The 12,526-nt window shown below is 27.4% G+C and overlaps 1 protein-coding gene across 1 annotated transcript; it reads left to right on the top strand.

Moving 5' to 3' along the window:
• Nucleotides 1-3,902: 3,902 nt before the first annotated feature.
• LOC149514713 (uncharacterized) lies at nucleotides 3,903-6,984 on the top strand. Its single transcript, XM_089744239.1, has one exon. It carries the CDS (start codon nucleotides 3,903-3,905, stop codon nucleotides 5,175-5,177), a length of 1,275 nt encoding a protein of 424 aa, XP_089600365.1. The 3' UTR covers nucleotides 5,178-6,984.
• Nucleotides 6,985-12,526: the final 5,542 nt, after the last annotated feature.

Here is a 12,526-nt window from a genome sequence, read left to right as displayed (position 1 = left end):
TCCAACTTTTCTTCAAAACATTTTTTTTTCAAATCTTTTTATTTAAGGAAAATTGATACTTTAACTTTTCCTCAAAACATTTTTCGAAATTTTTTAAAGAAAAATCGAACTTCAACTTAAATCGATACTTCAACTTTTTCTCAAAACTTTTTTGAAATATTTTTTTATTTAAGAAAACTTGATACTTCAACTTTTCTCAAAACATTTTTTTGAAATATTTTTTTTCAAAAGAAAATTTGATATTTCAAGTATGTCATTAATTTTTTAAAATATATTTTTTATTTAAGGAAAAATTAATACTTCAAATTTTCTTGAAATTTTATCTTAAGGAAAAATTAATATTTTAACTTTTTCCTTATTTTTTGAAAAAGTTTTTTTATTTTAAAAAAATTTAACTTTCCTAAAAAAATTCTTTGAAAAGAAAACTTATTTTAAATTAAATAAATAAATAAATGAATAAATAATATTAATTTATCAAATAAATAAATAAATAAAATGAAAGAAATAAAATTATATATCTTGTCTCGATTCAGTTTGGCTTGAAAAACGGCTCAACTATAAAAACAAAAGAGAGTTGAAGCTGCTTGGGAGTGGCTTGGCTAGATTAAAATCCTCACAAAGACATGGTTGCTTTCTCACTTGAGTTTGTACTCTAGAATGAATAAAATCTAATTATTTTTAATCTTAAAAAACTAACCAGTGCAACTATAGAGAAATGTTGATATGTCAGCCATGATGCCATATTGTGAAAATAAGTGCATGTCAATCTCAAAATTTTGGCAAGCCATGCACCACTAAATTTAAAGAACGAATTAAATATTTAGGTAACGGTTAAGAGGCATGCATTTCTAGTTGAAAACAAGATCACTACTTCAGACTACTCTTTCCGCTACAGCCGCCATTCGTTCAAGTTGATTGCTTAGAAATTTTCTTCTTTTCGTTTGTTAACAGCAATCATCTCCCAAACTTTCAGCAGCACATGGGCAAGGATTGTGGAAGGATTGGCATTTGGATTCCACCGTAAAGCAGAACGATTACTAGCGGATAGTTGATGATGCGAATGCTGCCGAAGCTAATAGAGTGATTAACACCAGAGTTTCTCATGTTTGTGTGCCATTCCTTTTTAAAGAGTGAAGGTTTGAATAGAAGTAACTTGGTGGTATTGGGCCACAATGGAACCGACTAGCTTCTTCCCCCTCTGTATTGAGTGTTTTCCTCAGCTTAGAAACCCAAAAGCCTAAATTTGAGGAACACGATACCTAAGTTTTTGACTAAACTGCTTAATTTTTTACAAAATTGAAGCCCTTCTCTCAGCTTTTGCTTCTTCTCTATTTCTCGCTATCGTGTTTCTACTTGCTTTGTGTTTTTCTCTCTAATTCCTCTTCTTTGATTTCACTAGTTTATATAAAAATGATGAAGATAAGATTTCAATTTAAAAACCAAACATCCTATTCCTTTCAATTTGAATTAGAATTTCAAGAAGCACTGAAATTTTTAAAATTTAATCCAAGCTATGAATTTCAAACACCAATCTTATCATTTTATTTATCTTTTTTTTATATCTTTTTATTTATTTTCCAAAATAATAATAAAAGAAAAAATAAATAAATAAAAAATAAATAGGCTTGCTTCGGGTCTAAAATATGATGTGAGCCTAAAACTCAAATAATAAATCCAAAATCAATTTGGTTAAGTCCAAAATCCAATTCAAATTAATTTAAGATTCGAAAATAATCTCAAATGAAATAAGGTGTCTACAAATATAACAAATATGAAATTAATTATTATAAAAGTGAGATTAGAGTTGTAGTGATGAAATTCAAATCTTTAAAAGAGAATATATGTTTGGTAAAAAATAACGGTGACAAGTGAGATGAGATAAGACATGGAAAGAATAGAAAACCATCGTTAAGAGTATTAATTTAAAATTTTGTTTATAATTATTTTATGCATATTTTAATTTTATTAATATTTTTAAAATATTAAAATTTTATCCAATCAAAATCAATTAAATCAAAATGATTCAAATTTGAAACTATCATGAATTTGAAATAATTTGAACTTAAATTTATGATTTGAATTCAAATTAATTTGAATCGAAAATGATCCAAATCTGAAAACAACGTGAATCTAAAATGATTTGAATTCAAAACAATCTAAGTCCGAACCGGCTCAAATCCAAAATGAATCCAACTCAAATGATCATAAATATTGACAAAAAAGCGATATATACTTAAATTAAGTACTTATAATTTTATTTTTTAGAAATATTAATTCAGCAAAAATAATAATATAACACAAACTAGCAATCTACTCATATTTCATAACTTTAATAAATTTTTAAAAAAATTTATATTTTTACATTTTTATAAATCATTAGATGTTTCTCTCCTAATTATTAGTATTCTCCTACTAGAAAAGATTGAAAATTAAAATTTTCTATTGTTATAACTAAATTCAATTTATATAATTATACACTCTAAATAAATTTTTTATTTTATTACATGTATATATATATTATACAAAAATTTTTTATGATATCAAAAATTAAAGTTGAAGCTATAGTACAAGTTGATGAAAATGTAATTTTGAATAATTGAATTATAATGAAAATGAGTCATGAAAGTGATGCTTCTTATCAAATTTTAAGTTTTTTACTTTTATTAAAAAGAATGGGAAAGTGCAATGAAATAGAAAAATGTAGATATAATAACAAAATATATTAAAGAAATTTTATAAAATATTTAGAAAATAAAAATTAACTGGTGTTGACATTATAAAATAGATAGAGGAACTCTATCAAGTTGGTCAAGCACGAGATAATATTTCTTTTGTTCCCAATTTGGTAAATATAGATTTCTATATCATGTAATTTTTTTAATGAAATGAAAATACTTATACAAGTTAAAATTTGCTAACAATAATATATAATCAAACAATTCCTTAAAACAGGACACCATTATTACCTCTAGAGATCAATGAACAAATGAAATGAATTAACAATCTAACCCACCAACATATAATTAAATAAGAGAACATCAAAAAATTATCAACTTTCTAATATATAATAATCATTTAAATTATTAACGCATGATAATATTCAGCAGTCTAACCAATAACAAAATTAGAAGCATTAATTTGTTATATTTTCTTATATTTAACATTATGTTTTTGGAGAGTAAATGTTTGTATGTATAACGAAATCTTAAAAGAGAGATAGGAGATATCAGACCTTACAATTCATGTATCTGTGTATATTTATTTATATTTAATAAATATAAAACATGAAATTTATATTTAATACATGTAAAACACAAAAATTATCGTATTATAATTTATATCCACATGTCAAGTACAAAACTTATTTTTTTAATCAAATTTGTATAGATTTTTTGTAAAATTTTAAATTGTATTATTTTTATATATTTTTTAATGTATCAGCATATTATATTCAAAATTATCGAAGTATAGAGAGTCAAACCTTATTCCTCATCCCTTTTAAGAGCGGATAGAAATTGTATATTAAGTAAATGTTGAGTAATTTAGCAACATCCACCGAATATATGGAGGTAATTAGGTGTGGTTATTGGTGTTAAAGCCAAAAATGGACATTTTCCTCTCATTCTTAAATCTTTTCCCATGTATTTTCAAAAGAATCAGATACGCTACTATCAAAGACATAATGACGCCCCTGCATTATTTGGCACATTGTCTTTAGCCCTAAAATGAGGTACTACTATTTTTTGTTAATTATGATGGAATAATAGACTACCTTTCACTATAAAATGGACAATACCAGCTTATTGTTTTTTCCACATGTGAATTGTGTTTTTAACTTCGCTGCAACCCTAATATTAACTAATATTATCACCCTGCTGCATCTATCTCTCCCAATCTCCACCATGTCTAACCATGACAATTTCAACTATGCTTTCCCGTCAATAAGTTTTAACCCCTTTTCCCTCAATTCCAATTTGAATGAGTCTGGCCTGACCAATCCTCTGCTTCGTCGCGCCACCAATCGCAACACTGGCCACAATGAAAATGACCTTAGTCAATTCACCTATGAGCAGAGAAGAACAAATCTTTCACCCTATCTGCTACAACTTCAGAACATCGGGGACAACCTTCCTCCCCAATACCAACCAGGCTTTCACGAGGCCGATGTCACTGAGACGAAGCCAACCCCGTCTCTTACTGCAACCTCAACCATGGACCGTTTGCTACCAATTCCCAATCCCTATGGAAGCAGCAGCCTCAACCAGGTTCCGGGCTTTCATGGTGCTGAGGCCAATGTCACTGAGACGAAGCCAACTCCGTCTCTTACTGCAACCTCAACCATGGACCGTTTGCCACCAATTACCAATCCCTATGGAAGCAGCGGCCTCAACCAGGTTCCAGGCTTTCATGGGGCTGATGTCACTATCTTCGACCAAGCGAATGGTCCTGTCGTTCAACCTCATGTGCCTCGTGGAGACAGTCTTATACGGCCTAGTGTGCCTACCTCTGCGAACCGTAACAATCGTAATGGCGCCAGAAGAGACGAACTTATCATTAGTCCATTACCGTTGAGTGTACACTGTCCGTCTGATGCTGGTGCAAAAACATCTAACTTGGATGATGACTCCAATAAAATCCAAATTAGAAATGTTAGTCCGGTAAACTCGAGCAGGCATCCAATTCTTACCCCACAGGAAGCTCCTCACATCCAACGTTCAAGCTCTGGGCCGGCCATAGTTAATATTCCTAATGATCAGAATGAAGACCAGATCGGGAGGATCAAGAATGACGGCAGGATTCACAGCTTGCCTCACAAGAAGAATGGTCCATATTATTGCCCTTTCCCTGAATGCAAAGGCTTCGTCTTCCGTACAGCACAAACATTTGGAGCTCACACGCGGACGTATCACTACAGCGGTGAAACTATAGAAGAGAAGAAGAGAAGAGAAACGAAAAGGTATGGTGCTGCAAAAAACAAACTTAGCCTTGCCTGCACAGCTGATGGTATTACAGTCATGCCGAATTCATTGAATTACAAGCCGGTTAAAGTGGGTTCTATGCAAAAGAATGCTCGTGGAAAGGAGAAGATTGGTGTTCAAATTAAGGATTATCCACAGAGGTTTGCTCAATATGAGGCGGCTATCAAACAAGAGAATATTAAGCGCAAGCCCATGTGACAATAAAACAATAGCAATTTCTATGTTCTTAAAGGTTGATGTAATAAAACAAGTGTTTGATTCATGCAATTTAGAAACTAAGGTTATGTTTTAATATTTGATCAATAGAGCATGTATGCAACTATGTACGGTCAAAATCTTTATTGATTTTGAAAATTATAATTACATCTTAAATTTTCATTATAAATAAATGCGTCAATCATTACCGTTATATAATTTAAAAAACATGATTAAATTTTTAAAATATAGTTATAAATTAAATCAATTCTTAAATTTTTGTTGCGAATAAAATCATAACAATAACTATTATAAATTTTAAAAAGTAAATTTAGATTATTGAAATATAGTTATAAATTAAAAACAAGCAGTAACATTTACCTTTAGGTATTTTGGAAATTAATGAAGTTTAAAAAATCTATTAGTTTTTTTGTTCTTTTTTTTTTTTAATATGCAGTTCTTTATTAGATAGTTTTTTTTTTTTTTTTGGTAAATATATATATTAGATGCATGTCTTTTCGATTTTGTTATTTTTTGTATATTAATTTTTTAGCTTTAAATTTCAATTATACACAACAATATATATACATAAACAATAATCATAATAATATTTCAATAAAAAAACAAATGTACAATTCAACAAATTACATTTACTAGTTTGATTATTAGGCTTAAGTTATTAATATAAGTAATTCAATGATCAAGTTACTAGATCACAATTTTCATTCTCCGATCGATTAACTGTTAAAGATAGATGATACACCTAAAATAAAAAAAATCTACATAGAAATCAATATATTACAAATTCTAACAAATAAATGATGAAATCCATAATAACTTAAACATCCATCAAACCTAATTTGAAAGTAGAAAGGTACAAAAAAAAAAAAAAAGATGCTTTTATCGTCCAATAATTTCTTAAAAATGTATCAAATAGAAAAAAAAAAAAAAAGACTTATTAATATTGTCAATTTAAATATTTTAAAAATAAAAGGAATCAAATCAAATATATATAATTTTTGCTAAAGGTAATTTCATCGAAATTTTCTATCCACTAAATGAAAAAAATGTTAAATTTATAAGCACATCCTATAAAAGTTGTCAAGTAATTAAGAAAAATATGAACTTTGTTGAAATCAACTTAGTACTAAAATTCAGTTACACTAAATTATAATAAACAGTAATAGATTGTTTTATTTAACAACAAATCAACATATTATAACTCATATAACGAATTCAATGTATGAAGTCCTAATTTTAAGGGCCTAAATCTTGGCCCTTAAAAAGTCGATAAATCTATGAATTCTACTCGTAACTTTTACGGACTTCTTGTAAATAATTTGATGTGATAGTTTCCTATATAAAATAGAAAACAAAACTTACTAATATTGTCAATTTGCATATATTAAACAAAAAGTAAAATAATAGTTTTATATGCATAAATATGAATATTAATTGCTACATGATAATTAAATATTTGAGGTATAAAATAATTATTATTTTATTATATGTGTGGTGTCTACGTAAAAATAAATTTTGAATTGTAAAAATAATTAGTTACCCTTTAATTTTTTAATTTTGGATTATTCAATCCTTTAAAAAATGAGAAGCTTATTCTAACATCAGGAAATTAAGTAGTAAATACTTAAAAATTATTTATTTTACCCTTAAACCTTATATTTAAAATTCAAACGACATAAACATTTAATAATTAAGATGACAAGCGTCAATGTTGAATTGATTAACCCAAATTTTTTTATTTTTCTTTTTTTTTATTTCCTCTTTTACTTTTTCTTATTTTCCCCCCTTTTTTTTCTTTTTTCCTCTTTTTTATACTTTTTTAATAAAAAATATATATAGTTTTGATTAAATAATAACTTTTTTTAACAAATTTTTTGAAAATTATTTATTGGAAATAATTGAAATTTCATTTTTATAAATAAAATTGGATTCTTAACCTTAAAAACTAATATAAATATTATATTTTTAAGTTAGAAAATTTTGAATTATTAATTTTAACTAGTATTTTTTTCTTGCTTTTCATATATTTTTCCTTTTTTCTTCTCTTTTATTTCTTGATTTCTTCCTTTTTTATTTTTCCCACTTCTACTAGGAAAAGCAAGGAATAGAAAAAAATAATGAAAAAGAGATAAGATTTTTTTGAAAAATAAAATCAATGTGCTTTTGTTTTTTAATAAAATCAACATTCTTTTTGAAAAATTCATTTTAAAAAATATATATATGTAGCTTTCAATCATAGAAATTATTTTAAATTTAAATTATAAAAGAAAGAAAAAGAAAAAAAATAGAGAAAATACTTTTGATAAAAATTAATTTTTAACAAATTCAATTTTTTGAAAAAATAATTTAATTTTTTTAAAGCAATCAATTATTTTATTAGATAATCAACTTTTTAGAAAAATAAATAAATTTAACTCTTAATTATAGAAACTATCACTATAAGGAAATAAGTTTTTAGCGGCATTTTTTTTTGCATGTTTATAAATATTTATAAATATGTACATATCTAAATATATAATTTATTTCAATATATATGTAACACAGAATTTAATACAATAATATTCAAATTGTTTCGCTACATTAACTAGAAATTTAAACTATATAAAATTGATGACCGTTTAGATTTGGAATACTGTTATTTGATTAAGAATTTTTTCCACCACAATTCCAACCGAATTCAAGATTTCAAGAACCAACTGAATAAAATAAAATAAATTTTTACACTTAATATAAGCTATTTCTGATATTAAAAATTATAAATACTTACTAAATGCAAAATGCAACTAATGACAATTAAATACATGGAGTGGGTGACACCCACTTACCAATAGAAGGATTTGATGATTCGTGAATGACAAAGGCAAGTGAAACACTTACCAATATGAGGATTTTCTTGTAGCTAGCCAAACTTTGCTGGGATATCACTCTAGCTTCATTAGCATAAAGGTTGACAAGAGCAGATTTTGCTGGTAAAAGTAGGCATCTTTCCCTTAAATTTGAACAAGCATCAATTTCCTATCACATTTGGGCATTATAATTAAGAGAAAGAACAATGCATTATAAATATAAATAAGAGAAAGAGAAACATTCAGGGAAGACTGAGCAAAACCAAAGAAAAAGGGGCTTGGGGGAAAGAACTGTTGAGAGAGCAGAGTTAAGAACAGTGGATAAAATTATATTCTGCATTTACCTACAATGCCATATAAGGTAAGGTAGAGGATGACTTGTAATTTTCATAGTTAAATAAACAATAACTAGCTCAATCAAGCAACTTAATTTTAAGGTCAATCAAGCTAGTTCTCTAAATTGAAGTGATGATCATATAGCATTTGTTGCACCAAAGACAATTGTCCAGACTAAGAGTTGTAACAAGGCTAGCCTGAAAATTAGAAGAATGCCAAAACTTGTTTAATATAGCTGTGCTCCTACCAATTAGCAACTAGAGCATAACAGAAATAAGCACTTATAGAACCAGTTGTATTTCATGTTATCTTAGCTCTAGAGCAAACAGAAGCACAATCAGAACAGAAGGTACTGAATTATTGTGCAAGATCAACAAGCTCAGATGCTGAAACAGTTGAAGCCTTTTTGAAACCCATGACCAACTTCCCTATAGGCTCTAACTGACTAAATGCTAATGAGGAAAGAAAATAACTATCAGTTTCAAAACAAATATAAGTCTCAAATCATGACGTATTATCAAAGGATATAGCCACCATGTCGGGAAGAACACTAAATCAAATGCACAAGGGTTTGAAATACGCAATTGCTGGACAAACAAAATGAATATGGCAACAGCCAACAAGCAACACACACACACACACACATATTTTTGACACAATTAAACCCTGTCATTAACATGTATGACCTGGTAAATCCAAGCTCAATTAGAAAAAAACCAGAAAAAAATTCTAAAGAATATGTCTGTCAGGAGAGGCACAGATTAAGCAATAATTTGAACATGGCATACTTTAGGCCTCATATCACAAAATACTGAAATCTTTAAATCATTGTTTTCTAGTGATATCAATTTGTTACCTATGTCGCCTGCTTGCAGTTGCATGTTCTGTATGCAAGGAGCAACCCCCTCTAAAACATACATTTTGCTATTATCATTGGGCCAGAAGCAAAACTGAAATATCCATTCCTTTCATTTTGAATCCTGGACTTTAAGAGGTAAACCTTTTTGCTGAGATATTGATGGGAAATAGGCTTGTCTCACGATGAGTGCATTTTAGTATATATGTGACAATAATCCAGATAACAATTGACAAGAAACTAAAATGTGCAACACCAAACACAAGGCTCATATTTAGCTTAAACAAAAGAATCATTAAAATTAGTGACAGTATAAAACTAGATGAAAGTGTTTCCAATAAAAAAAACGAGGACGCTAAGTAATACCAAAAACGCATAAAGTCAAAACCTGCTATCCATCCACAAAATAATGATTAGATAATTGAAGTAAATAAAAATTTTTATACTGCCAAGCCTTATAACCATCAATCTGTAAAGTTTTATTGCAAATCAATTGAACAGAAAATGCTAGTCAAACTTAGGCATTTAAGAGCGATGACTCACCTCTGCACATTTTTTTGGCAGCCCTAAACGTCCAATTCGCCCAGCATCAATAGCACTCAACATTTTCTCAAACAAAGGAGTGATTACAGAATTTGAACTTATTATGGTTAAGCCTAACCGAAGCACTAATGTCACGACAAGTAATAGGTACTAAAAGTTAAATGCTTAACAAACATTTTAGACTATAATCCAACTTTTAGAATTAATATCACTGGAGTTTTTTCCCCAAAAAATTATATATAACATAAGTCATTCAGTTAATAAATACTAAAATTCATGAATGGTCATTGCACCTATTGAGCGTATACTTCAGAATCGTAGTTCTTGAGTCCATTTTCTTTCAATGTTGTGAAAGATGACTTACCATTTTAGCATTGAAATCTCTAACCTTATTAGAGCTATTAGGCTCAGCTAGTTTTAAAAAAAAATGGGCAATATTTTTCATAGTGAGGTGGCCTATATGGAAATCAAACCCCTGCAGACTGCAGTTCCCATTTTATGATAGAAAGTAACCTAAGTGACGAGACCTAAAACCAGGCAACTCGATGGCAGCAAGGTTTAGTTTCTTTTTTAACCAAAAGTAAACTATCAAAATTCAGGAAAACAAATTAATTCATAAAAAAAAAAAAAAAAACATTGCATTCCGATAAAGAATTTCAATATCTCAATCTACCAGGGAAATAGGCATTGAACCATTTTCAACCCAATTTGTTAACAGCCCCACACACTTTTTCACGTACTACCCCTCAAATTCTACTCATTATTTATTAAACCATTATCAACCCAATTTGTTAACAGCATGCAAAACGAAAAAAAAAAAGAAAAATTATGGGTCTTTTTTCTTTGCCATACCTTATAACCAAGAACAAAATCACAGCCCGGAAAGAGAACAGCAACTTTTGTTAAAGAAAACCTTAAATAAACCCCCATAAAAATCAATTTTTTTGTTAGTTAAAACTGTATTGATCAAAATTCAGACAATGTAAAACCTTATCTTGCATGCTATGGGAGGATTTCCATGGATTTGATAAAATTTGACATGTAAACAGAGGCCATGTTAAAGAAGAAGGGTTTGAACCCTCACTGGAAACAGAGGACTTTGCAAGGAAGTTTGAGCAGTGGAAGAAGCATGTATGACCTGTAGCTTTAATTGGGGAACGAGAGCGAGAAAGAGTGAGAGCAAGAGGAGAGAGTTTGACCTGTAGATTTAATTTGAGGAGTAAGAGCGAGGAAAGAATTTAGGAAAGAAGAACACGGGAAAAATTTGCCTACAAGCGTGCAAATATAATTTGGGGGTAAAAATGGTGGCGTCTATTTAAAAACGCCACTCAAGAATGACTTATAGCGGCATTAGTTAAAGTAAACGCCACTAAATAATCAATATTAGAGGCGTTTTTTTTTTTTTTTGAAAACACAATTATATTAGTGACGTTTTAGTTTAACACGTAGCTGAATAACAAAAACAATCCGTTTCAGTTTTAATATAAATTTTATAAAATTATATTTTCAAAATAATAAATTTTGATAATTATTTTACAGTGATTTATTACATAAATGCCACTAAATTGTAAATTTAGTGGCGTTTTGCACCTCAAACGCCGCTATAATTTTTTAGTGTCATTTTATGTAATAAATGCCGTTAAATTTAAATTAACACAACAAATAATGTGTTTGTTAGAAACCACTGCTAAAAAAGTATCACCAAATTCCTATCTCTTTATAGTGTATTATACTATTAGTTTTAGGTACTACGGAACGAACGTGTAATTTTTATCTATAAAAATTCATTTCAATAAATAATTTTTTAATATTATGATAATAATAATAATAAATACTAATAATTTAATTTTGATTTTGTTATAATATAAGTAAAGTTTGATAATTTTTTATATAATTTTAATTTTAATAACTTTTTGCTAAAATTTTGGTAACCTTCTATGTATTTTGATAACTTATAATATAATTTTGGTAATCATTGATACAATTTTGGTAATTTTTTATAAAATTTTAATAACTTCTTGATATAATTTTAGTAATCTTTTGATAACTTATAATATAATTTTGATAATTATTAATAAATTTTATGTCATCATATATTTAACAGTAGATTCCTATAGAACAACATGAGTTTAGTTCTAATATAAGATCATTTTCATTTTATACAATAACATTATTATTTCATTCAAATTTAAAATTTTTCACTAAATCTTTTTATTAAATAAGTTTATGTTAGGTTTATTCTAGTATCTCAAAATAAAATTTTTAGCTCCATTTTTGCTAATAACTAAGATTCAATTATTGACAACTTCAAGTTTAAAAAAATTTATCAATGATTAATAAATTAGTTATCATTAATTTACTATTATGTTATTAGCAATTTACTACTAAGCTATCAATGATATATTGCTAAATTATCAATACTTTACTACTAAATTAATATTGATTTACTATTAATTTATGAATGATTTACTATTAAATTATATCTGATTTATTACTAAATTGTTAATAATTTACTACAAAGTTACTAATGATTTATTATAAAGTTATAATTAATTTATTATTAATTTATCAATGATTAACTAATTTGTTATTAAATTATCACTTATTTACAACTAAATTATTAATGATTTACTATTAAGTTATCAATAATTTACATCTAAATTATCAATGATTAACTATTGTGTTAACATACATTTACTATTATATTATCATTGATTTACAACTTAATTTTTTATTATTTACACAAAATC

This window comes from Durio zibethinus, chromosome 15 (assembly GCF_047325235.1).
Source record: "Durio zibethinus cultivar Kanyao isolate XHJ-2024 chromosome 15, ASM4732523v1, whole genome shotgun sequence".
NCBI lineage: Eukaryota > Viridiplantae > Streptophyta > Magnoliopsida > Malvales > Malvaceae > Durio > Durio zibethinus.
Note: the sequence above shows the minus strand (reverse complement) of the source record. Positions and strands in the feature narration are given on the sequence as shown.

Bases quoted from the DNA above. Each gene is read 5' to 3' on its own strand.
- LOC149514713 (XM_089744239.1), top strand. From the start codon at position 3,903: ATGTCTAACCATGACAATTTCAACTATGCTTTCCCGTCAATAAGTTTT.